At 49.0% G+C, this 26,683-nt stretch overlaps 1 protein-coding gene across 1 annotated transcript in view; it reads right to left on the bottom strand.

Annotated features, from left to right (window-relative positions):
- NAT10 (N-acetyltransferase 10) overlaps positions 1–26,683 on the bottom strand; it is a 42,185-nt gene that overhangs the window by 9,969 nt on the left and 5,533 nt on the right. The window contains exons 2-21 of the mRNA XM_032360474.1: positions 25,523–25,645; positions 25,089–25,180; positions 21,483–21,654; positions 20,022–20,144; positions 18,340–18,401; positions 16,570–16,684; positions 16,365–16,472; positions 12,551–12,684; positions 11,281–11,374; positions 11,054–11,152; positions 7,904–8,040; positions 5,021–5,145; positions 4,449–4,599; positions 4,073–4,169; positions 3,128–3,244; positions 2,310–2,411; positions 2,140–2,214; positions 1,470–1,586; positions 501–634; positions 256–304 (exon numbers count right to left, since the gene is read on the bottom strand). Of these exons, the coding sequence (XP_032216365.1) occupies positions 256–304; positions 501–634; positions 1,470–1,586; positions 2,140–2,214; positions 2,310–2,411; positions 3,128–3,244; positions 4,073–4,169; positions 4,449–4,599; positions 5,021–5,145; positions 7,904–8,040; positions 11,054–11,152; positions 11,281–11,374; positions 12,551–12,684; positions 16,365–16,472; positions 16,570–16,684; positions 18,340–18,401; positions 20,022–20,144; positions 21,483–21,654; positions 25,089–25,180; positions 25,523–25,630 (2,211 nt within the window). The 5' untranslated portion in view covers positions 25,631–25,645. The remainder of the gene's footprint in view (positions 1–255; positions 305–500; positions 635–1,469; positions 1,587–2,139; positions 2,215–2,309; positions 2,412–3,127; positions 3,245–4,072; positions 4,170–4,448; positions 4,600–5,020; positions 5,146–7,903; positions 8,041–11,053; positions 11,153–11,280; positions 11,375–12,550; positions 12,685–16,364; positions 16,473–16,569; positions 16,685–18,339; positions 18,402–20,021; positions 20,145–21,482; positions 21,655–25,088; positions 25,181–25,522; positions 25,646–26,683) is intronic.

Genomic DNA, 26,683 nt, shown 5'->3' with positions numbered 1-26,683 from the left:
GTGCACCTCTGCCTCTTTATACTCAAGCACAAATAAGGCCAAGCACACACAAGGTGCACACCACACAGTGTGGGAGTAAGCGTGGGACTGCGTGGTCTTTCAGGGATGCCGGCCGTTTCGGTGTCATCAGAACAAACCTCTTGGAGGCAGGGCACACGTGCTCGGAGCCACAGAAAGAGGCACCAGGGCCCGTGTAAGGACAGACTTGTCACCAACTGTAACCACAAACCCACACCCTTCCTCTGCCTCACTCACCGGGGTCTGTCTCAGATAAACAGGAACAAAGCCAGCTCGTTTCCAGAACCTGCGAAGATACAAAACGAGCAGGTCACTGCGTGCCCCTTCGGAGAGCAGCTGACACGTGAAGACAGGAAGGGTACTCAGTGGGTGGCTGACGAACACACTGGCTGGAAGACACACACACAACCCACAGAACACTCACTCTCGGGACACCAAGGCCACAGGATGACACGAGGAAGGAAGGACAGGCAAACCCTTACTTGAGGAGCCGGGGGGTCAAGCCGTAGGACACACCCAGGTAGTCCAAGTGCTCAGCAGGCCTCTCGTTCAGTTTGAGGAGTAAGGGAGGCAGGTCCTTCCGAGGAGTGACGACCTCTTCCAACAAGCTGACGGCCTGGAAGATGCCAGGAAGAGAACACAGTCCACCCAGCAGAGGAAGAGGAAGCTCAGTGACATTCCCGAGCACCCTCATTGTGCCAGGCTTGGACCGAAACACAGCAAAAACTGGGACAGGTTTGTTGTTTGTTCCCTGGTTTTTTAAATTACAGGCAACCACTGGGTCCAGCAATTGTTCCCCAACACACCCAACACCTGGACACGCATGAAATCACACCGCTCCACACCTAAAATTCAGGGAAACAGCTACACGGTTTTAAAATGCCTTAGCATTGACGAAGAGACAGAGACAGTGTCCTGAAGATCCAGCTCTGTCACCAGGTGGCCCTGTGACTTGGGCAGGAACCAACCTCAAAGCCAGCCATAAATTACAAGCCCTTTGCCTGCCTCCCAAACAGGCATACTGTGAAAATCAAGTCAATGTGTATGAAAAACTCGCAGTTCACAGCGTTCATGACGTCACCAAGAGAGACACAATCTCCCAGAGTCTGGGCTAAGTGACCCGAGGAGGCCGCCAAATGCAGAGTCGAAGCGGAAGCACACATCCGAGTTCCCAGGAGCTCCTTAAGACACGGATCATGGGGCCCCTCCCCACCCCCTGACTCAGGAGGCCTTCGGCAAGGCTCGGGGCATTTTTAACAAGTTTCCAGGTGATGCTGCTGAGGCTGATCTGAGGCTCTCAATTCAAGCGCCTCCAGAAGCTGCTGCTTCTCCAAAACGGAGGAAATCTGCGAGAGCTCAGAGAGCCCAGAGCGCTGAACAGTTCTTCATGTTCCCAAAGACCCAGAGGACCATCCTCCCAGCATTCAGGCGTTTGGCCAGAAGAGGCTTACCTCACTGCTGACCGTGTGAATTTCTTGTGACGTCTCCAGGACCTTTTCCTCCAGACAAGGGAATCTGCCTTCGAAGTACATCTGCAGCAGCTGCAGAGCTCGGCTGCCATAGCCCATCTAGGAGCAAACACAGAGGGAAAAAGACAAGAGAACAAGAAAGGTTCTCAATCTGCCAGAAGCACCTCTACGCCCCTGTACTGCTTCCAGAAAGCCTCCGTTCTGAGTCAAACTACACTTGGCAGAGAACCAATAAAATCCCTCCATGAGGTCAAAGCAGAGGCCCTAAGAGTAAGCACCCTATGACTCCCACTCTCACACCATCTAGCCTGAGCATCAGGAAGGCTGGGCCCCAGATCAGCAAGCCCCAAACGGACGTCTCCACAGCGGACTCCTCAGTGGGGATTTCGAAGAGATAGGAGCTAACAAAAGTAGGTCAGGTTCACGGGTGCCCTGTCTTCACAGAAGAAAAGCGAGCATATACAATCACCCTGTCCACCCGCCAATCCCTGGCCCCGGGCAAACTGTCCATGGGAGAGAAGTACCTGGAACTGCCTACTTCTTGACTAGCCATCCACCCAAAGAGCCACATATACCCGGCCCAGGGAGCTGCCAGCAGCACAGCTGCAGCTAATGAAGCCCAGCGGGTCTGAGAGGCCTAAGGACGAGTTACCCCCTGATAATCCGGGTGAACAGCAATGCGAACAACCCTTCCACCGGAGAGGCCGCCGAAGTCTGGGTCTTGGAACTGTGTGGGAGACACAAGCCAGGAAGTGAGCCACAAAAACCTCGTCCAGCCCTGCCGGCCTCACTCACTCAGCCACATCAGGGAAAGGGCGCCACCTGTTCTGACACCGTCCACGGAATCAGGTCCCCCGAAGCCTTCTTGCCTCGAGACAGGCTGTTCAAGATGGACTGGCGAGAGATCTCCCCCTCAAGGCACACCTGCGGGGGAAGCAGGACAGTGCAGAAGGCCAGAAGCAGGGAGCGAGCCCACTCACAGAACATCATCAATGTTCTTCTGCAGCTTCCCTGACAAGGCCAGCTCTTTCCTAACATTATGATGTATATGAAATGTATATGTATATGAAAAGGAAAAATAACAGAGAAATGCATTAGTAGGGGTGCCTGGGTGGCTCAGTGGGTTAAACGTCTGCCTTTGGCTCAGATCAGGATCCCAGAGTCCCGGGATCGATGCCCACACTGGGCTCCCTGCTCAGTGGGGAATCTGCTTGTCCCTCTCCCTCCCCTGCGTGTGTGGGTGTGCATACTCTAATAAAATCTTAAAAAAAAAAATAGAAAAAAAATGTGTAAGTACATGCCAGGCATTAAAAACATTATTGTTTCCACGCCTTTTCTTCTAATTTTAGAAGTACTGCTTTTATAATAAAGAAAGAAAACAAACAAACAAAAAACTTCTGTTTTAGGAGAAAATCTAGGTCAAAATACGAGTGGCCAGTTCCGACCTTCACCTCTCCTCCAACAGTGAGGCTCTGGGTTTCTGGCAGGGGTGGTTTCCTTCCATGCACCCTCATCACCTGCCTCAAATCACCCAGCCACTTGGCTCCACCCCGGGAATCAACACCTCCCCTGACACACCCCAGCTACTGAGTCATTAACACTTCATTCCTAAGTGTGTCTCCAAACAACGGCCACCATACCTGGATGACAGCAAGCACTTCCGGCAGGGCATTCTGGGTGGGGGGCACTGGGGGCAGGAGGCAGAAGAGATGGTGAGCAGGTGCATCGGAAAGCATCTGGAGATCATTGGGAGAGTTCTGTGGGGCACAAACAGAGTCCGTGAGAACCACTCCTCTTATTCTTCACTCGAGAGACCACTCCGGAGTCATCGGCTGACTGGAGTACTGCCCTCGCCGAAGCCAAGCTGTGAGCTGAACCCCGGCTGAGTGCTTTACTTGTATGTCAGCCAGCCAGCCGAGACCCTGCGAAATGGCCTAGGAGGGACTTCACCTCAAATGTTTGCTGTCATCGTTACACAAGTGCTGAGGCTAAGGAGGAGGGCAGAGGACTGCCTCGTCAGCGCTGCGGGTTTCACAGCTGGGAAGGGAACTTTTTCCTGAGAAGAGGAAACCTATCACCACTTCTAACACCGAACTCTTCAGCCTTCCTTTGAAGGGTGTTCGTAACCATGCTACCTAGAGCCTCACAAAGTGTCCTTCCCAACATGCCCTTCACTCTGGAAGACTTTCAGATATTCTAAATTCTCATTTGGTGCTCCTTAAATACAGCCCAGAGGTCCAAGAGTGGCCTCGGTCGGTCAGTACCACCAGGTCACCGCTGCTATGCCATCTGAGCCCATCTGTAGCAGACAAGTGAGAAACACAAGACCCTATTTTAAAAGCAGCAAAGCTCTCTGTTTTCCCCAGCTACGAGCAGGAATTCCACACTCTGCACGGCTGGAAGCCCAAGACAGGTCTGAACAATGGATAATGCACTCTCTCCAGCAGTATCAGTGCAGAACATCTAAGTCCCAGGACAATGGTCACCTGGGCCATCAGGTAGTAAAAGATAGGAAAAGTCAAAAAAGGGACCATGAGAGCTAGAGTGCACCCGAGAGCACCCGAGGGCTGGCTGGCTACAATTACCTTGTAGTGAGAAGCCACATAGAGGGCCATAAGCCTTTGCAGGAAAACTTCAGAGGCCTTGTGGTAGCAAAAGAGGGTATCTCTATTAACATAGTAGCTGGGTCTGGAGTTAAGCAACCAAAACAAAGCAAAGAGAGCCAAAACAGGACTGCTTCCAGAAGGGACGTGGATACACAGATCGCCCCCAGCAGAAGGAGGAGCCCGCGTCCCTCAGAGAAACCCCGTATTGCAGGGAAGGAACAGCAAGGAAATGGAGAACATTCAACTTTCCCCTCTCCCTGGAGCAGGAGCCTATGGAACAAAGGGCCGAGGCCTTCTGCTCAGTGCCTTCATCGCCCCCCCGCCCCTTCACTGGGTGCAGGCGCCAGGAGGATACAGCTCGCAGGCCTCGGGCAGGGGGCAGCCCGAGACTATCCGGGTGATGTTGAGGCAATCCAGGCACAGCAGGTCGTTCAGCCACTTCTCCACGGCGTCTCCGGGGGCGTATCGGATGGACTCCTGCAGGGAGACCTCATGCAGGGTTCGCGCTGCTCCCCGAAACACACATACATGATGAGAAGAATTGTTAGATATGTTTAGTCAAAAAGAGCAAGGCAAATGTTCTACTCCCTCTGTCACAGGCCCAGGTAAATACGGTTGGAGAATTCAAACTGAGTGGTTTTAAACTGTTCTGGGGGATGTTCAATCCGCCATGACACTGATCCCACAGGGATCCCACTAAGTTAGTGCAACCATGCCCTGAGGCGGTGACAAACCAGGGCTCAATCCAGAAGTCCTGGGTCAGGCTCCTAACAGGTCACTGGCCTGCTGTTCCCTGGAGAAAGCAACTCCACTTTCTGGGGACCCAGCCTCTGTGCCCCACGGCTGGCCAGGCTGATATGAGATGATCCTGCAACATGGTCTGCGGGGACCTGGCGTGGACAGGCCCGTCAAGAGCTCTAGGGGTACCTGAGGCCAGTCTGGCTGTCGCTGTGGCCTTGTTCTCTGCGGTGGTGCTGATCTGGCTCTGGGCGCTCTGCTGACGGAGCTGCTGGATCAGCTTGAGGGACAGGGACCGGCCGGTGCCCTCGTAGCTAGGAGCAAAAGCAAAGGCCATCAGGCAGGACGTCCGAAATCCACCCACTAGGAGAGGATGGAGAGCTCCCTTCCTCACCCTGCTGCCGTCTGGACTCCCCGCAGAGGGGGTACATGCCCACAGGAGGCAAGGCAGCAGGGTGCCTCAGCTGGGGGCCGGTGGGCCCGGGCTTCAAGTCTGGCGTGACTACTTAGCACCTCTGGGCAAGGAACTCACCCTCTTTAAGCCTCCCACCTCACGGGACGATGCTGTGAACCAAAAAGAAAATAAGGACTGGAAAGAGGAGGCGAATACAGCCTTCAGCATAACAAACTGGAACAGTGCTCAGGGTCAGCGAGCGAGCTGCCACTGCAGACGCACCTGAAGGAAGGCAGAGAGTGCTTCCGGTGTGGAAAATCAAGACTGAATAACCCGCCACCTCAGTAATTCCTCTCAGCCCTACTTCACTGACAAGGTGACAAAGCAACTAACAAAGATTTTGGAAAAAAAAAAGAAATTGTCTTTACTCTGGTCAGCAAACGGACTCTTCTCATTTGTATTTCCTCCTTCAGTCACAGCACGGGGGGCGGGGCGCGGCGGGTGGACCGCTTAGTGGGTCTTCTTTTTTGTTCAGTATTACATCACCTCATGGTATGTACTATGATAATATTTATAGACCATATAAATACTTCCTCTTACTCGAATACTATTTTTAAAGAATGATCAAAAAATCGGAACATTGAGGTATTTTATTCTCCTTCCCAGCCACACGTAACAAAATTTTCTCAAAAGAATTCCATTTATTTATTTAAAAAAGAAGAAAAACAAGTAAGCACAAGCAACAAAACAATTTCTGGCACTTCAAAGGACATTATCAAGGAAGTGGAGGAAAAAACAGAAGGAAATTTTTGTAAATCATATAAGGCACCGGTACCTGGAATACATGAGGAAAACGTACAACTCAGTAATAAAAAGACAAATATGCCAAATAGAAAAATGAGCAGAGGATCTAAATAGTTATTTCTCCAAAGATCACAAACCGTGGATAAGCACGATAAGATGCCCCACCCACATCGTCAGCCATTAGGGAAATGCAAACGAAGACCATAACGAGACTCGACTTCACACTCACTAGGATGGCTATAATCAAAAGACATGTAACACACATGCTGGCAAGGACATGGAAAACTTGGAAATCTCATACGCTACGGGTGGGAATTTAAATTGGTGCAGCTGCTTTAAAAAACAGTCTGGCGGATCCTCAAGCAGCTAAATGTAAAGCTACTATCTGACCCAGGAATTGCACTCCTAGGTATAGACCCAACAACACTAAAAACATGTCCACACAGAAAACCTTCCCAGCAGCATTATTCCTGACAGCCAAAAGATAGAAACAACCCCAATGTCCATCAACAAGTAAACGGAAAAACAAAATGTATATAAACATTCAATGGAATATTATTTGATCATTAAAAGGAAGGAAATCCCAACACAAGACACACGGATGAACCTTGAAAACATGGTAAGTGAAAGAAGCCAGTCACAAAAGACCCCACATTGTTTGATTCCATTTACATGAACCGTCTAGAACAGGTAAATCTATAGAGACAGTAGACTAGTAGTTCCCCAAAGCAGGGGGATTAGAGGGTGATAGGTAAAGGGTATCGTTTTTCTTTTGGGGGTGACGAAAATGCAAAATTGATTGTGGGGCTGGGTGCACAATTCTGTGCAGATACTAAAAAGCACAGAATTATACATTTGAAGTGGGTAAACTGCTTAGTACATGAATTATATCTCAATAAAACTATTCACAAAAAAAGTAAAATCCATTTTTTAAAATATTTTCAGTATAGTAAAGCAGACACAATATATATCTGTTAAAAGAGGATTATCTCTTCAAGATGTGATTCACACAAAGAAATCTTTCCAATATTGAAGATAGATACTTACTGACCTGGAAAGAGCTCACAATATACTGTTACATAAAAAAGTAAACTAACTAAAATAAGTAAACAATGTTCACATTCTCGTTTAAAATTAAAAAGTAAAGTAAATGTGTAGAAAATGTATAACAAAATTCTAACAGAAACTACTTCTCATGGTGATACTATTGGTGACTTTTCTTTTTGTTTGCCTGTTTTTCCTAATGGTTCCACAGCAAGCATGAACTAAATATTTTAAGTATCTAAACAAAGCTCTTGAGCCACTGTAAGACTGCTGTCTTGGGGTACCAGGGGGGCTCAGTTGGTTAAACATCTGACTCTTGGTTTCGGCTCAGGTCACGATCTCTGGGTTGTGGGATCAATCCCCGAGTCAGGCTCCACGCTCACTGGGGAGTCCGCTAGGGATCCTCTCTCCCCCTCTGCCCCTTCCCCCACCTTGCTCTCAAATAAATAAATGTTTACCAAAAAAAAGACTGCTATCTAATGCTAATTTGATAGTTGCTGTCACACTGTATTTTCACATGGCTCTAAGAGAGATGACATCAGTACTGCTGGGTGCTCTCTGAAAACTAATCAGGCCTAGAGACAAGATGACACCCTCACCACTTGAGTTATGAAATTCGTCAGTCTCGTGCTGCCCATTTTACCATAAGACCAGAGGTGGGTGCCCCTCGTTAATGAGAGACTGACTCCAATGCACCAGGAGACCAAAGCAGCTCCTATGACTCTGGCTTCAAGAACCAGACCACCTACCCCGACCCAGGCATGCTCACTCACGCCCACTAACGGTCAAGAACCTACAACAGGAGCAATGACTCCCACCCAAGTGCTTACCCGTTGATGGTGGATGCCATGAACACAAGGTAGGGGCCCAGGAGGCTTTTCACCAGGGGCAGGGGGATGGCAGCGGCTTCATCAATCACAACAAGCTCGGCCTGACCCAGTTTCACAGCATCTGCAGGGTGTATATACTGTGGGGAAGAAAAGTTTACGTTATTACCCGGCCATCCCGGGGCCACAGCTGTGATCCCTGCAAGGCCTCGTCAAGGCCCCTCTCTGTCCTATTTCCTACTTCCCAGTTCTTCTCTCACTTCTCCTTTCCACTTTTTCTTGGCAGGACAAAACAGAATGGGCTTGAAGCCCAACACCTGGGTTCGGAAGTTCAACCACTGATTACGTGCCCCTGGACGGGTCACTCAGCCTCACAGCCTCAGACTTCTGTCCGGTAAAGTGGAGGAAATACCCATCTGATGGCTGCTTAGGAGAAACATCGGGGAAATCTGGAAAAATGCCCTGGCTGGTGCCTGGCCTAGTACCGATAGGTGGGGCTCCCTCTTCCTCTCTTCGTCTTCCCATGCTTCTCTCTAGCCTCGCCCTGGCCAGGGAGCCAGAGGCACAGCCTCGTCCCAGCAGCAGCGGCGGATGGGACGGTCAGGTGTCCCAAGCACCTCCTACACTCTGGGTCCTGGGCTACCTGCTTGGACACCGTCATCATTAAGGCCAAGTCTCCCAGCCCTGAAGAGGATGCTTCTAAGACTCGATGATGCCTTCCTAATACACACACACTCACATATCCTTAACTGTATGACTAGCTTGGCTACCTAACACCACAAAGTTGCCCTAAGTTTGGCATCCTTATGCATGCAAACCACCCTTTCGGTTTCTTTAGGGCCTCCTGCTATTTTTAAAGTTTGGGCAAGGCCACGAAGAGGTATTTTACAGGAGGGAAAACCTGAATTAACATAAAGACATGTGGGCGCCTGGGTGGCTCAGTGGGTTAAGCCGCTGCCTTCGGCTCAGGTCATGATCTCAGGGTCCTGGAATCGAGTCCCGCATCGGGCTCTCTGCTCAGCAGGGAGCCTGCTTCCCTCTCTCTCTGCCTGCCTCTCCGTCTACTTGTGATTTCTCTCTGTCAAATAAATAAATAAAATCTTAAAAAAAAAAAAAATATAAAATAAAGACATGCAACCTCGCTAGTAAGCAACACAATGCCAGAGATGGCGAGGAGGTCCCACTTCATTCATGGACACGGAAAATAGCCATAAAACACCCCGTGTTGGGAAGAACGTGAGGAAAACAAAAATTTTTTTAAAAATGCTGGTGGGAAAGTAAACTGGTACACTTTTTTAAAGGAGAATCTGGCAAAAACAACGAAAAGGGGGGAATCTGTGCATACTCTAAATCGAATAGTTCCATTCCTAGAAACATAAACAGTAATATAAACATAAAATGCTTGAGAATCAAGCAGAGCTGCAAGCTTTCATCTGGACGAATCCTGAAAACAAAAGCTGAGTAACAAGGCAGGCCGAAAAAGGACAAGCACGGTATGTTATTGTTCACGGATACCTAATTACTTAGTAAAATACAAACACAGGAAATGAAAGGAAACACACCGACCCAGAGCTGAGTTACCTATGGGGAGTGGCAGGAGGAGGAATGGGATGGGGGCGGGGGGGCACAAGACGGGCTTCAATTTTGTCTCTGATGCTTTACATCTTTAAGACAAAAATAAAAGTGACTTTAAAATATGAAATAAACATAGCAAACTCCAAAGTGTCAATATTTCTTAGGCGTATGTGCTTGGATTCTGAATATAACCTTGACCTCCGTACTTTTCTCAAGTATTTCTTTACAAGTAAGATCATCTCACTGCTTTGCTGGAAGTGGAATGATGGGTCAGGGACAGAGCAGCCCCACTCAGTTCTAACAGCAAACACACACCCTCAGTAGGGCCCCATGTCTTGGACTCTTTAAGGGGAAAAAACTAAACAAGCACCTCATAAAAATAGCAGAAAGCAGCCCCCCGGAGAGGCGTAGCCGACTTTAATCTAATATTCGTCTTTTTCTCAATTTCCAGCAAGGAGAAGGAGGCCTCAAAGGGACCCAAATGGAGCCTCATAAAGTCAGGTCACCTCTTCTGTGTTTAAACGCCAGCCTGGAGACAAAGGGACTCTGGCAATACAAGCCGGTCTCTGATTACAGATCCAAAGAGCAAAGGGCCGAGCCTGGGCATTTCAAGGAAAGGTTTCCTTTCTCTGGTTTGTGTATTTTTCTTGAGTTTTAACAGGTCTCTGTATTCTCACTGCCTGTCGCCTGCCCTCCACCCCACCCCACCATCGGACTTCCTCCCTTTCAGGGAGGCTGAGGGAATCTGGCAAAAATGGGAAGAAATGTACAGAATGAAGGGATTCTAGAAAGAGACCTAGCAAGAAAAAATGAAGATCCTTAGGTAAAAGGCAGAGACACTTACCATTATTTACAATCTGAACCTTTGATGAAAGGTATAGCTCCCTGACAGGCAGATACATATGCCTTCAAAGGCAGAAAGGTCACAAACTGCCAAGTTTACCTGGCCCACTTCCCACCCCAAGACTGAAAATAATCAATGAGCCTCCTCTGCTGGGAGCCCGGGGGCCTCCATCCCTTCTGTAAGCCTGTCACACTGATGCTTCTCTACAACTGAACAGAATTGCGGCCTTTGGACACGTGCACGCCATTCAGGCTTTCAGAGCACTAGAGGTTTATGGAGCTTTCAGGGAAAACACTGTTTAAAAAGGAAAATAGGGCACTAAGCTAAACCACAAAGATTCAGAGTACATCTTCCAAAGTTCTCTTTCTCTTTTAAGTGGTGAGGCTGTTGTTCTAGTTACCGATGCACCACCTCAAAACCTACCGTAACTAAGGAAAATCAGACCTGGTGTCAGACAGTGAGTGTGGTTCTTCTAGCTGGTTCACAGTCACGACCCCACTTACTCAATTTCCAAGGGATAAAACGATAACCTTCTGACCTGGCTACCTACGTTTGCGAGTTTGCTTCCAGGTTTTCCTTGACAAGAGCCTGAAAATTTGGATCAGGTTTATCATAAAGCAGCAACACGTACACAAGACACCCAATTACACATGACAGAAAATGCTCTAAAATGGCTGTACTGAGATACAGCAGAACACTGGCCCCACACAGCAGGGTTTTAGAACAAGCCTCACCTGAATGGTCTGCCTGTGTTCTCGGAATACATTCACTCTGATCACCGCTTTGTTAAATTCAGGATTGAGCGACTGAATGATCTCATAATCCAGGTGCTCCTGATGGAGAGAGTCAAATCAAGGACAAACTTTAGAAACTAAAATTAAAGTAAGCAGGCATTCCAAGGACTTCACCTAGACTTAAGCCCAGCCCGGAACCAAAGTAAATCCTTATCCTCATTTCCTACCTGATACTGCAGAGCGTCAAATCCTTTAAAGACAAATTCAAACAGAGTGTGGAGGTTATCAGGGCTTGGGGAGGTAACAAAGATATTGGAGTACCTATTGAACAAAAGAAAAGGACAATTTTTTTAAGGAATCAGGACATCCAAAAGGGACGTGTAGGGAATGTAAGAGGAAAGAAGAGATTGTTGTTTGCCCCGTCCCAAAGGTGATTACCAAAGAAAACGGCAGGAAAAAGAAAAAGAAAAAAAAAACAAAAGAACACTTCCTAGGAAGGAAAAGTGAAACTCCAGATCCACATGCATTTTTGTCCCAAACTAAGGAGAACACATGAACAGTGAGAAGGCGGTGCGTCCCGGCAGCCTGCTCCTGACATCTGTGAAGGCGCGCTGCCGAGAGGTGCGCACTGCTTCCCGAGCCTGTGTCCTGGGACCAGAAGGTGGCCTCACTCATTGCTAGCTGTGCTGAGAGTGTTTCAGACCATGAGGCCCAACGGCTCAATGGGAGCTTAGGCCAAGACTGCACTGAACCTGCAGGGGGCCTGGTTGAGTGTAGAGTGCCATAGGTAAAGGTGCTGACCAGCCCCACCGGAGCATGGGGAATGACAGACCAGAAGTCAGGGGCTGCCCTTGGCCCCAGCACTAACAGCACTGACCTGCTGGGGAATCGTGAGTGACTCACTGAAACTCCCTGGGCCTAGGTTTATCCCTCCATGAAATGCTTACGGAGCTACTAGGAGCACCAAGGAAGACCACGCATATGAGGACATGGTAAATTCTAGGTCCATTATTTCAGCCTGTGAAGCGGGAAGTAAACGCTCTTCTGGCAATTGCATAAACCTCCCGCCCAGGGCAAAAGAACAGAAAGGAACATCACATTCAAAGGCAGCTCCTCAAGAGCAAACAAGCTGTTCAACTGAGCAAAACCATTAAAATGTCAAATGTGTACTTTCTGCACTCAGCAAAGAAAGTCACATACATTCCCATCTCCTGAAGAGTTTTAAAGTTTCTTACTCTTGTTTCTTTCCTCTTGTACATCTGTCCCACTTTGTCTATGTGTTCAATTTTAAATAGTGATCACATGCCTGTACATGTGTGCACCACCAGGGGAGGGGGAAACAATGTCGCTGCATCTAGACAGAAACCCACCACCTAGAGAAATCACATAGGGGCTCACACAGCCCCAGGGACAGTCTCCCAGTCCCTTGACTCCTACTTCGCACACTTATTCCTCAGAGCTCAGACTTCCCAAAGCAGGGGAATGAGAGCTCCTTACCCAAAAGCCACTGCCCCAGCAATAGCCAACCCCAGAGCTGCAGACTTCCCCCTTCCTCGGGCAGCTGTGAGCGCGACAGTACTCCTCAGGGTCTTTTCAGAGATGCCCTCGATGAACTTCAAGACAGCTTTGGCCTGTGAAAAGAGAACCCTATTAGGTGAGCTGGGAGAAAGACCAAGTGTCAGCCACCTACCGCCACTACGGTGGGGAAGTCGGGGCTAAATCAAAGGGGGCCTATCCCAGCCGGCCAGGAGGCAAAGCTCAGCACTTGCGCTTCTCACTGCCTGGTCATCTCCTCTCCGTCTCAGGGCCTGAAATGCCACTTGGATGCTGGGAACACCCACTTCTAGACCTCTTCCCTACCCATCAAACTCCTGTATACATGCATCTGCCCCTACATATCTCCACTGGGATGTGTGTCAGACTTCTCAAACTGACCTAAGGGGAACCCAGGGTGTCCCCCACCAACTTCCTCCATCTACAGCCTTCCCTCTCTCAGTTAACTGTCCCACTGTTCAGGCCAACAGCCTCTCCATTTTCTCCCTACCTCTGATTCACCGCCAAAGCCCATCAATGCTACCTTCAGAAGAGGTACCAATCCTACGATCCCTCACCTGTGTCCTCCTCTGCCATGCTGCTCAAAGCCCCCGTGCAGTCTTCCCCCATCATTACAAGAGACTCCCAGTTAGTCTTTCTGCTTCCACCTTTGTTCCCCTACGGTCTAGATTCAACACAGCAGCCAGAGGGTAAATTTTAAAGTTGAGCCTGGGGATCCCTCCAGCAGCTGTGCTGAGAGACTGGGCATGTGAAACCTACCGTGGGTGCCCACTTCTCAGACAGTAAGTGCCAAGCCCTTCAGAGCCACGTGGCTCTGCCGCATGACCTCTGTCATCTCCCCCTACTCGCATCCGCTCACTCTGCTTCAACCCAGGCAGCCTCCTTGCTGGTCCCCGAGCAAACCACGTAGACTCCTACCTCAGGGCTCTGCCCGTGGTGGCCCCTCGCCAGAAGCACTCTCCCTCCAATGGCCCCAAGGCTCATTTCCCAACTCCTTCAAGGCTTTGCTCAAGGATCACCTTCTAAACCAGGGCCCCCAGAACCACAGCCTCTGCCCACCTCCTGCATTCCTGATCCCTCTGTGACACTGTTTGTTTCCCCATCATACAAAGCACCTTCTACTGCATATCAGGATTGGCCCATTTCCTTGACTCAACGTCAGACTCAACCCACCAGAACACAAGCTCCACAAAGCAGGTGTGCCCCTCCTTTCTACTACGGAGCCCAGTGCCTAGGGTGGCGTCTAGCACCTAGGAGAGCAAGAGTCCAGAGGCACTGAATGAGAGGATGAACCACAACACTATTTGGGGGCCAAACTCTACTCCTCGCCTGGGATCTGCCCAGGAAAAGGCTGAAACTGGGAAGAAGGCCAGAGGGTCCAGCCTGGCCTGTCTGGTCCTAAAGAAGCTGCCTGACACACCCAGGCAGTGACACTGAAGAAGACATTGAGGAGACACAAGCCCAGGCAGATGGAAAGGAAGGAAGGGAAAGCGCTTCAAGGAGCCAGAGTCTCTCCAGATGGAAACACTCAGAGATCCAGGTCCTACTCTTTTTTTTTTTTTTTTTTTTTTTTTTTTTTTACAGAGAGAGAGAGATCACAAGTAGGCAGAGAGGCAGGCGGGGGGGAGGGAAGCAGGCTCCCCGCTGAGCAGAGAGCCCCATGCGGGGCTCAATCCCTGGACCCTAAGACCACGACCTGAGCCAAAGGCAGAGGCTCAACCCACTGAGCCACCCAGGCGCCCCCCAGGTCCTACTCTTAATGGCTTTTGCTGAGCGCTGTATTTTGTTCGTTTGTTGCTTCCTGCTGAGAAGTTCTAAATTCTGACAAAACATAACCAGGAAAAATCTGGCTCGGTTAGTTGAACGTCTGACTCTTGGTTTTAGCTCAAGTCATAGTCTCACGGATCATGGGATGGAGACCCACGCTGGGCTCCCTCCTCAGCAGGAAGTCCGCTTGAAGATTCTCTCCCTCTGCCCCTCCCCTGCACAGATGTGCATGTTCTCTCTCTCTCTCTCAAATAAATAAATCTTTTGGGGCACCTGGGTGGCTCAGTGGGTTAAGCCTCTGCTTTCAGCTCAGGTCATGAACTTAGTGTCCTGGGATTGAGCCCCACATCGCATCGGGCTCTCTGCTCAGCAGGGATCCTGCTTCCCCCGCCCCCCCGCCCCGCCTTGCCTGCCTCTCTGCCTACTCGTGATTTCTGTCTGTCATATTAATAAATAAAATCTTAAAAAAAAAAAAATCTTTTTAGAAAATACATCCTAAAACAATATGCTACAATGAAAAACCAACCCCCCCGAAATAATTTATAAAACAAACAATATATGAAAAAAGTACCTGCTTTTCTCATAATTAAAGCAACACAAATCAAAAGAGTGATTCTGTGTCCCTGTAACACAGGACTGGTAGGCTTAGAAGTTTAACCATAGCCAGTACTGGCAAGGTGTAGAATAAAATGCGTTTTCATACTGTTGCTGGTTCCAAGAACCAGTGCGATACCCATTTTAGTGCACACACACTCTAATCCAGCAATTCTTCTAGAAACTTATCCTAGAGACAGTGCATATCTGTAAAAAAGATCCTAACAGCATTGTCTATAATAGGAAAAAAGCTGGAATCAACTCAAGTGCCTACTAGGGGACCACTTACACTGTACAGCATAATCCCTTCACATATTTGCAAAATCTCCATTTGTATACACAGGAAAAGTTCAAGAACACACAATAAACTGTTAATGACAGTTGTCTCTGCAGAGGGGGACTGCCAAGTAGAAACACCATCTTCCATTTTTAAAGCACGCTCTTTCGTACTTGGTGATGTTTTTTCTGCGTATTTTCTTACAACCCTCCTACTGTTTTTATACCTTCTCCCCCTTCTGTCCTTTCTCCTTCCTCTCGCTCATTTCCTCTCTCTGACAAAGGGGACGAGAAAGTGGCTCAAAGAAGCCTAGAGCCTGCAGCCTGGGCTGCACAGAGAGCTATGTGGCCAATAATTCTATTTCTAGAACAAGCAGGGAAATCAGCCTGCTGGGCCTCCACCCCAAGTGGGAGGTGTCACTGCAGCTGTTTTCCATCATGAGGGCAGAGCCCAGTGCCAAGAGGCCTGGACTGTTCCTCTGGCTCAGGCTGGACCAGAACCCTGAACACACCTGACAGCGTGAAGCTCTCTGGCCACAGTCAGGTCCTGCACAGCCCAGGAACCACTAGAGAAGCTGAGGGTACCAGCCCTGATCACCTCGGTGAGCACAGAAGTGCATCCTGGAAGCTCCCTCCCAGCCCACCTAGACACACCACTGCACAGGACCCCATCAGACCTCACTCTGGAACCAGGGCACAAGGGGCCTCAGGCTCTCTTCTCACTTCTACACAAAGCGGAAGCAAAATCTTTATGTCATTAAAACTTAACTAAAATGGAAGAACACAGATATATCACCCTCTTTTAGAAAATGTGCCGGGGAGGTTCCTCTTTAAATTCAATCCATCTCCCCCAGCATAGCCCCAGACCCTCTACTCCCTGAACTGATGATGTGAAGTGGAGGGGGAGGTAATCCCTGGACCTGTTATGAACGCAGATGACAGAGACTAGCCCTGATGTTCCTGCACAAGTTAAAGCAAGAGAAAAGGTCCCTTCCCCAGGAGGATCCAAGTCCTGATTTGTCCTGACTTGTCCAAGTGTGGCTTCTGTAGCTTTCTGCATGTTCTATTTTCCCCTGCACTGTCCATCCTGGCGCGGGGAAGCTCGGAATGCCGCACTCACCTGGTCTAGGGTCCTGCAGCAATCCACCAACACGCCCACCGGCTGGGTGTCCTGTAAGCTCTCCTTCAACTCCTTCAGCTCAAGGTCAGAAGGACCAAGACTCTCCTCCTGCCAGAGAGGAGAGGAGAAGGTTTGCCACTGCCACGGGAGGGTCTCCACAGAAAACACGGCCTCGGCCTGACTCCTGGCCAGCTGGCTGACTCACCAGGGTCCGGGGAGGTAGGGCCTCAATGCTGGCAGCATACGACGAGATGGGCAGGATGTTGAGCTGGTCATCGATGACGAGACACTTCTTACAAGAGGCCAGAGAGAGGATAAATCTGAGGAACAAAACGGTCATGAGGTGTTGGGGGGAAGGAGGGCAGTGCCTACGAAACAAAGGTGTGGCTTTTCTTCCGGAAAGTCATTTGGCCCGCACAGCTCTCAGAAAGCTACAGAAAGCCAAAACACAGTTGGAGGGCAGGGCAAGAGGATTCTGAGCTTCCTCTACAAGGTACCTGATCGTGGGTTTTTGTTTTGTTTTTTTTTAAGGTTTTATTTACTCATTTGAGAGAGAGTGAGCAAGACAGAAAAGACAGTGGGAGAGGACAGAGGACAAAGCAGACTCCCTGTGGAGCAGGGAGCCCGATATGGGGCTCCAGCCCAGGGCCCCAAGATCATGATCTGAGCAGAAGGCAGAAGCTTAATGGACTGAGCCACCCAGGCGCCCCCTGAACGTGCTTTATACAGCAAACAAGAACACCCAGAACTGTCTAGAGAGACAGGTTGTAAGCACTCCTACTGTGCACAACTGTCACTGCTCCCTGTGTCACACGGCTCTTCCCACACCCTCTCATGCTCACCCTTTAAAGACTGAGCTGTCTCAGGCCATCCTTCAGTGGGGAGCTCCAAACCCATCCCACAAATGATCACCAGTCACACAGGGAAACAAGCGCATACATGAACGAATTTACCTTCTGCCACGAGGAAAAAATAAAGACAAGGGAGAAGACAGAAAAGCTCCCTTAAGAAATTAACACCAACGCTCCTGAGTGTAGGAAAATGTGTGTTTGGCTAGAGAATTCGAGGGCCTCCCCCAGCACAAGGAGAGCGCCTCACGGGCTCCTGTCACAGGCTTCCTTCTGTTCCACTTGGCAGCAGGCAGCCAGCTCCCAACCTAATCCGTCTACTGAGTGAAAGCACCAGAGACGATGAAAACTGGAAAGGCCCCAAGTTTCAAGGCCAGGCCTTCTAAATCTCAGCACAAGCAACATTTCAGACTCTTTGTTGTGGGGCTGTTCTGTTCACCTCAGTCTGATCAGCAGCATCCCTGGCTTCTACTCACTAGATGCCAGTAGTGTCCCCTACCCGTCCAACAGTGTCCCCCAAGTCATGACAACAGAAATGTTTCCAGTGTCTCCAGTGTCCCCAGTGAGCAAGACTGCTCTAGACGAGGACCACTGACTCGGGACACAGCTTCCTATGGCGTTTCACAGGCTGCTAACCAGCGCTCCTTAAGAAAGGGCTCTGTGGTCATATAAATCTGGGAAACGATCAGTTAAATAGGTCCCTGCTGCTACAAGACTTCCAGAGGCTATGACAGGCCAATGTGAATCTTCACACAGAACAAACCATTTCAGCATTTCCCAGACACAACTGGCCAAAAACCCTTTTGACATCAAGTCCTTCTTAAAATACTAACGTTCTGTGAAACACATTTTGGGAAACGGTGACCCAGACAAATTACCCCTTTGACAGAAGAGTAAGTGAGAAGCCAGAGAGGAGGAGGACTTGGTTCAAGCCCCAGCCCCCCACTCACTTTCACTGCTTCCAGTTGGCTTCCCAACCACCACTGCTGTCCGGGCTCTCACCGCTCTGGACCCATGCCACCTGCCCTTGGATAAGAGCGCAGCTTTCTGCTGGGTCCAAGACAAAAATATACTTCCCGCCACGGCTCCTCACAATTAAGGGCCTGAGGAATGTGCCTCAGACGTACCTCTCATTAAATCTTCCCACCACATCCTGATGGGCCTCAGTCCTGTATCTTGAATGCACGTCCTGAAAGAGACAACGTCCGTGAACAAAGACATTCCACAGTATCGCTGGGGCTCCAGGTCTCTGTATAGACGTTGTAACAAGCAGCTCTGGGATAAAGAGGCGCCAGCGCTGCTGCTGGAAATCCACCCCTACGCGATCTGCTGTGCTCAAGGGTCGGACCACTCCTTGCTGAAACTGGGATCAGCAAACTCAGTGTAGTGTTTTTTAACGACAACAAACTTCCCCTCATCTCAACTTTGGCGTTTTTCCACATTTTATCCAGCACCATAAAATGTCTTCATTCAATAAAACGTACATGCCAACCGTGTGCCAGACATGCTGGCTATACACTGGTGTTTAACGAAGCATGGCCTCCGTTCCCGTGAAGCCTACGGTCTGATGGTTGGAGGGAAACAAATGAGTAACATTCCGGCCAAAGCTACAGATGAAAACCAGGGTGCAGCAACAGCAAATGGCAGGGGGCGGTTGCTTACCTGCAGTAGGGAGGGAAGGCCCTCTGAGGTGAGGAGCAGACAGCCATATGAAAGGGGGCAGAAGGACAAACAAACTGACGTGGGCACAAGGTCATTCATTCACAAGCATTTAATGAGTGCTTACTAAATGCCGGCCACTCTCTCAGCATCGGGGAGTGCACCAGCAAGGAAAACAAAGTCCCCGATCCCATGAAGTTTAGAGACTAGCACAGGAAGTCAGACAATAAACAAATAAATATGTAACTTCAGGCAGTTGGCCAATGTTCTGAAGAAAAACAAAGCAGGTCACGCATTCCAAACAGGGGGTGAGGAAAGACCACGCTGAGGAGGCGGTTTGAGCAAGGACTTGAATGTGGTAAGGAAGAGGGCCCTGCGATATCCCAGTGGGCACAGCAAATGCGTGGGCCTCTCAGAACACCCGAGGAAGCGAGAGGGGCCACAGAGGCAGGTGATGGGAAGAGCAGTGGTGACAGTAAGCAGCCACTAAGGTTTAAGGAAAGTCCAGGTCACCGTAGTAACACAGCTCGTGAAAGCCTGAGGCTAATGCTAACTCCATTCCCGAGTAGGGCCATGGGAATGACTGAAAACCTAAGAAATAAGAACATCCACGTGGCAATACTGACGAGGTATTACTGACAGCTCTGCATCCACTGAGACACAGTCCCACTCCTAACCATGTCCTCAGCTCTGGATGGAAACTACCCCTTCCACAGTCAAAGCTCTTGCCAAACCGGGGGTGGAACTGGCAAATGTTCTCTCATCATCCACAAGGATGAGGACTGGTGAGGATGTCTGTGCGTGGTCCCTTTTTGCAATACACGGATGAGGCACTGGCACGGCTCTCTGCAGAATATCACTCCAGAAATGGAACTACGGAACAGCTGCACCACACCCGAATCCCACTGGCGTAGAAATCCACAAATACCCAAAATCAAATGTGAAATTCAGATGCCAAGACACAGTCAGGGCCACTGACATTTCTCCACAATGACCTTCTCATTACTGGCAGTCAAAAAGCTCCCAGCTCAGAGCCTGTGCCGACCGCTCACTGGAATTGCTCAACGGAAGTTCTTTAAAGAAAGTGGCCAACAGCAAAAACACAGCTTGGTCTGAACCGCCTGAGTTCGGTTACAAACCACACACCTACCATGCTCATCGTGTACAACTGCTTCAGTGAATTCATGGTCCGTAGGAGGATGACCACCAGCCCGCCACCTTCCACCGTTTCCACAGTTCTGGCCAGCAAGTTTGGAGTTAAAGCTTCAAAATCCTGGAAGAAGGAGACCTTGGATAGGGCTGGTCATACCAAGAGCACCCCCAGGGAAGCTCAACTAAGGGCCAGGTGATAGAGTAGGAGGAGGGCTTCAGAACACAAACCCAAGACCATAGTCCCCACCCAACTCACCAGTGTGGACACACATACACCCACCCCTTCCCGACGGGCAGAGAAGCGAGCCCAGCCCTGGAGAAGTGGGGTGCCTGGTTTTGTATGTCAAGTGTGTCTAAGAATCTCAGACAAAAGCCTATTGGGGAAGAAATCCTCCCACTTTAATTGATTTGCACTTGGATTTCACAAATCCCTCACGTGCATTTTCTGATGTGCTCACAGACAGAACCCATCTGACAAGACTCAACTGTGCCACACGGGGGAGCCACTGCCTAAGGGAGCCTTCTTCATGGCAACCACTAACCGGCCGCCTAAGAACACTCGCTACCAATCCATGGTGGGGTGAGAAGAGGCTCTCTTCTCGTCTCCAAGGTGGGGTGCAAGCCAGCAGTATGGGACAACCCACTGGAAGGTAGAAAGAAAAAACAGAAACTCCCAATTCATGATTTTTCCCCATTTCTTAATTTCCATTTTATAAGGAAACGTTTTATAACGTATATTACCACAGTATTACATGCATACTATAAACACAGACCAAAATTGGGGATCTGAGCCTAAATGTGTTCTTTTTGGGGGGATGCGGGGGTCACAGTGTCAAGGAATAAAAGGATAAAACAGACCATCAGAGCTCAAAACAAAGAAAAACATGAAATTTCGTCTATTAACTTGACTGGCAAGAGAATAATACCAGTGGAAAAAAGCACCGGGTAAGAGTTCTCTGCGGGGGGGGGGGGGGGGGGGGGGGGGCGGGGACAGTAAGGGGATTTTAAGGACAGAGAGGGATGGAGGGTGTTGCCGGGGGTTATGGCAATCAAGCAGTCTGGGGAGAACGCCTGAGTACACACAGGGCTCCACCCTGTCGGTGAAAACAGGTCCCACTGCTCCCCACTCACCAAAGTCTCCAGCTAGTTCCAGGAAGGACCAGGGGACATGAGGTCGCTTGGGGTTCACAGCACTTCCTTTCTCACCTTCAGCTGGTTAGAAGCAGCTGTGACGGAGCCTCTGTGTCAGCTCTGGTATCTCTAGGTAAGTGCTGCCCCAAGTGGAAAAGTTCATTCTCATACGGAGTGAGTTATCAAGTCTGCTTTGGAAAGTGGCCAAGTGTTCCACTGACAATGTGCAGGGGAGGTGGTGGGTGAGCCTTCCTCCTTAGGGCCCAGCTGTTCTCGCGGGGAATGCTCGTGCTCGGACTCCAGGCCCAGGCCAGGGGAAGCTACCCACCTGGAGGACACACATGCCGAACGTGTTGCCCAGGATCTTGTGGGTCTCGTTGTAGTAGCAGTAGCGAATGTTTGTAGCCGCCACGAACAGTTCAAAGGGGTCATCTTGCTTTATGTTCAGTGTCCCGTTCTTTATTTTTTTCTGGAGCTGTCGCATTCTTTTCTTCCGGTGACTGCAATAACCCCCAACAACCCCCCACCCCCAGGAGAGCTAGTTAACCAGAGAGGCTATTAAGGGTGAGAGCAGGGGACAGGCCAATCAATGATCACCCACCCAGACCTTCAGAGCGTGAAGGAAACTCGGCAACTACAGGGCTAAGCCCGCCCTTTAAAGGTGAAAGAAAGTGTAGAGAGGTTGAGGACGGGCTTCGGAGGGAGCCACGGTGAATCCGTGGGGGGGCCTTGCTATGCTGCCCTGGCACCTTCTGCAAATACTTAACTTCCCAAAGAAAGTAATGGAAGGACCTAAAGCTCACATCTGGCTAGACCAGAGTTTGAAATCAACCCTGGTCACCTCATTACCTCAGTCTCAAGCCCACACTTCCACTACATGGTACCATTTCCCAGATTCCCCAGAAGACCTGAGAAAGGCAGGGTGACCACAGGTCATTTATTCATTTTTCATAAATGAATTCATCTACTTCCTTCCCCAGACTGTGGGATCAAGTCCTCAAGGGCAGCCCTGACAATCCTGACAGAGGGTATAAGGGTGGGAATGGGATCTGGATAGCTCTCAGGAACCCTAAACAATTTCTTTTATCTTAAAAACCCTGACTGCCCAACTGTCATTCAACTCTTTGATCTACAGAAAGAGAGAAAAACAGGACAACTCCAAAATTAAGGATTTTAACTGATGAAAATGTTACTACAATTCTCTAACTGAATAGCTAGAACAAAGGCCTTCCCTCTGGGCCCATATTTCTTCATCTGTGAAAGAGGCCATTGGGCAAGGTGACTGTCCCTGTCACTTTGGGCTCAAGCCTTAGCCCATGACTTACAAGCATCAGCTTATCTGGTGCTCTGTCACCTCAAGACCGGGCTGGGAGAGCTACAAGTGGTACAGAAGAGAGTCTTACAAGTGAAGATGGAAGGGTTTAGTTGGAAAGGCAAATCTGCCCCGAACACTGTGAACCACCTAATTCTGCCCCGTCTGACATTAACCAACTGCAGGGCAGTGAAAAAAGCCCCGCAACTTCACATTCTGCTGACAGGGAACAGGCCTTATTCTCAATCTATATTAAAAATGCTTACCTGCCCAATTATGAAAGAATATATACAACAAAATACCTACTGTGATTTACAACAATCCACAGTGACAGACAGCTAAACGCTAACAATGGCTATGTACTGAGGTTATGAGCGCTTTTATCTTCAACTTTGTGATGTGTCTGTATTTTTCATATCTCTTAAAAGAACGCCATTTATATATTTTTTTAGAACAGCAAGACAATTCACTCAAAACCTAGTTTCTTTTAAGCAGAATCAAGTCTCTTGAAGACCAAAGGATGGGAACTAATCAAAGTTAGCCTTTGGAACTAAGTACAATTGAAAGCAGCTCAAAGTCTGCTAAACAACGCATTCGACTCAACAAATACCACTTGAGCACCTACTACTAACATGCCAGACCATCTGAAAATATGAAAATAAAGATAAGCAGGTGAGGCCTCCTAACTAAATGAACTTACCACCTAGAAATAAAACAAGACCAGGGCGCAAATGAGCATCTTCCTGGGGAGGGAGAATGGAGAGTGACCAGCACTGGAAGACGGCAGGCAGCCAAGAGGGCAGAGGCACCCCAACGTGTGACTCCAGGGCTTGGGGGAAAGTCTGAAGAAGGAGGCAGGCCCTGAAGAATGGGGAACGTTTCAGAAGGGGACACCTGAGAGGCGGCGGTGGCATCCCAGACAGAGAGGGCAGGGCCAAGGCCAGGAGTAGCCACAGCACAGGGCAGCCTGAGCTGGAGATTTCCATTTCCGAGTCAACACCAGAGACAAACACATTTGGGAATAAAGGAGAAAGGAGAGACTCAAGGACAGAAACGCACATGCAAGCTGGGCAAACAGTAGGAGGTAAGATCAAGAAAAAAAGTACTGCTCAGGTAGGCAGTCTGAGAAAGCATCACTGAGGCCAGGAAAGGAGCGCACCTCTGACGTGACCACAGAGTGGGCTATCTGCCAAGGAACACGACTTGGCACCCCAAACTCCTCCAGACACAGAATTGCAGGCTAAGCTACCAGATTTCCACTAGGTGGACTGACCCCACCTCCTCAGGGCCAAGGGTGGGCATCTTGCCACAGGAATTTGGGGAGAAAGACAGAGGTCCAACATTGCTGGACCTCAACACTCAACAGCTCTTTCAGCCGTGGGGACAAAAGAACACAGATGGTGGAACTGTAACGGGAAAGGACAGGACCGGCGAGCAGAGCTGAGACAGGCAAGCACTGGGAGCATCCAGGCTCTGGCTCTACACCAGCTAAGGCAGGGCTGACATCACATTCCCGTAGGTATCGTGCAGACCTCAAGGAACTCCCTTTGGGCCCAAGTGTGTTTGTGGCGGAGGTGTGCTATTTCAACCAGATGCCCTGACTACTGCAGCTTCAAAAGTAAGAGGAGAGCCAACCATCAAAAACAACAGTGAACCAGTGGAGAAAGAGGAAGGAGAGAGAGAGAGAAAACTGCTGCATGAGATGTTGGGCTGTCAGTGACTTCCCAGAGCACAATCTGGTCACAATGATCGAAGCGGAAGCCAGTTAAAAAAGAGAGTGACTAGAAGTGCACAAGGTTTCTATTCCACAGCAATAAACGTGAGAGAAAAATGAGAGCACGAGAGATAAAACTGGGCAGCTCATCATTTTTTTTTTTTCCTGAGAGTGGAGAGCTGAGCACATTTACAGGAAAAAGGAGCAAATTTCAAAAGGGTATGGAGTGGCTGGCAGAGGAAAGAGGATGCAGGTCCTGAAAGAAGTGAGAGAAGAAACGCAGAGTTCATAAAGGGGTTTGCAGAGGGCATGGGATGAGGCACATCCTCCTCAGAAACAAAACGCAAAAAAGAGACTGAAAATGCAGAGTAAATTTGAGATGGGAAAAGGCAACTGAAGGAATCTGCATTAGAGCGGCATGATCAGCTTAGAAAAGTAAAAAAAATCAGAGGCAGAAAGCAAGGCACTGGGATGCGGTCCTCTATAGAGCATGAAATGGATTTGAAACTTACTGTCAGCGGGGCACCTGGGTGGCTCAGTGGGTTAAAGCCTCTGTCTTCAGCTTGGGTCATGATCCCAGGTCCTGGGATAGCGCCCTGCATTGGGTTCCCTGCTCAGCAGGGAGCCTGCTTCCTCCCTCCCTCTCTGCCTGCCTCTCTGACTACTTGTGATCTCTGTCTGTCAAATAAATAAATAAAATCTTTAAAAAAATAAAATAAAATAAACGAAACTTACTGTCAGGAACGCAGAAAGGACATTGTGCTATCATTTTCTATCTCTGGAAGTGTCCTCAGAGGTAGCACCTCCCTAATGATCCCTGAAAAACTAGATCTGGGAATCACTGCCTGGCACTGAACTAAGGAGCAGGAATTGTAAGTGGTATGGGACATTCAAAGGGCCAAACTTACCTGCTAAAGCCCAGCTCTTTCTTGTAACACCACAGCACCGAAGGCCGAGCCTTCACCGTTGCTTTGGACAACATGTGATGGAGTATGACCACCTGCCAAAAGAAAAAGTCACGGAATCTCAGGGCCCAAAGAGGCCTCAGAGACTGCCAGGCCCAAGACCTCACTTGAAAGATCTGGAAAGTAAACCAAGGGCCAGGACAGGAAAGCACCCGGGGTCCCAAGGCCAGCAGTGCTTAGGCAGGGGCTAGAAGCCCAGTCACACATACTTAACCTCATGCTCAGTACCCCCTGAGGTTCTCACTAGGCATCTTACTCAGAGAAAACCAGTCAAAGGGACCTTAATGTTACCATGTGCTGAAACCTCAGCCAGCCAGTAACAAGTTGACTCTGGGATAAGACACAAAGTAAGCCAGGAAGTGCTGATCAGGTCCTACCTGATCCTTTCCTCGGTCTCCGACTACAACAAACAAAGACCTTTGCCGTTCAGCGACTCCATTTTCAATGAGAATCCGGATTCGGTTATCTACTTTCTTTCGATGCATGGTGAACGATTACCACTGAAACAGAGAGAAAGGAAACACAGCTGTACATGAACACCAGATTCTGGGTGATGACATTAGCTGCTGGCCTCCTGTGGGGCCAAGGGCTGTGCTAGGCACATTTCTAAGTATCATTTTACTTAACTCTCCAATTGCTCCCTCCAGTGAGCTGTCACAAAACGATCACACACTAACCAATCAATAACTAATTATTAGGTGCTGCTTTTTGCCCTAGTTACTAGGGGAGCCCCAGAAGCAATGCCAGATAAAGGCTTGACTTCAAGGAGCTTTCATTCTCCTTGGAGAAAATATTCAAGTAAATGAACATGTCAGTTTCATTTTTTTTTTTTAAGATTTTATTTATTTGACAGAGAGAAATCACAAGTAAGCAGAGAGGCAGGCAGAGAGAGGAGGAAGCAGGCTCCCCACGGAGCAGAGAGCCCGATGCGGGGCTCGATCCCAGGACCCTGGGATCATGACTGGAGCCGAAGGCAGAGGCTTCAACCCACTGAACCACCAAGGCGCCCCTGTCAGTTTCATTTTTAAAATTAGGAAACTGTGGCTTGGGAGAAGCTGTAATTCATACTTCTATCAAGGAGGTTTTTTCCAAAACCAGAAACAATGCTCCAAAAAAACAGAATGATTAAAATATATGATGGCATATTTACAGAATAAGGCAGTTTTCAAGAAAAGTTTTTCAAAATAACTTTCAGAAATTATCTAAGGATATGGATGTAGATACTTAAGAGAAGACAGACATCGCAAGACAAAGCATACCTTCTTTTTTTAAATGCATTTACCTAGCACATAGGGAAAACAGACCTAGAAGGAAACACCAAAATGTAAATATTTCTGAATGGTGAGACTGCAGATGGTTTTTATTTTGTTCTTTTGTTATTTGGTGTTTCTTTTTTTAATTCATATGCATTACTAATAAAGTCAGGGAAAGAAAATCAATGAATATTATTGTGATGAAATGTGTCCCAGGGGCAACTGGGTGGCTCAGGCATTAAGCAGCTGCCTTCAGCTCAGGTCATGATCCCCAAGGTCCTGGGA

The sequence above is a fragment of the Mustela erminea genome, chromosome 9, assembly GCF_009829155.1.
Source record: "Mustela erminea isolate mMusErm1 chromosome 9, mMusErm1.Pri, whole genome shotgun sequence".
Classification (NCBI taxonomy): Eukaryota; Metazoa; Chordata; class Mammalia; order Carnivora; family Mustelidae; genus Mustela; species Mustela erminea.
This window is presented reverse-complemented; position numbering and strand designations above follow the sequence as displayed.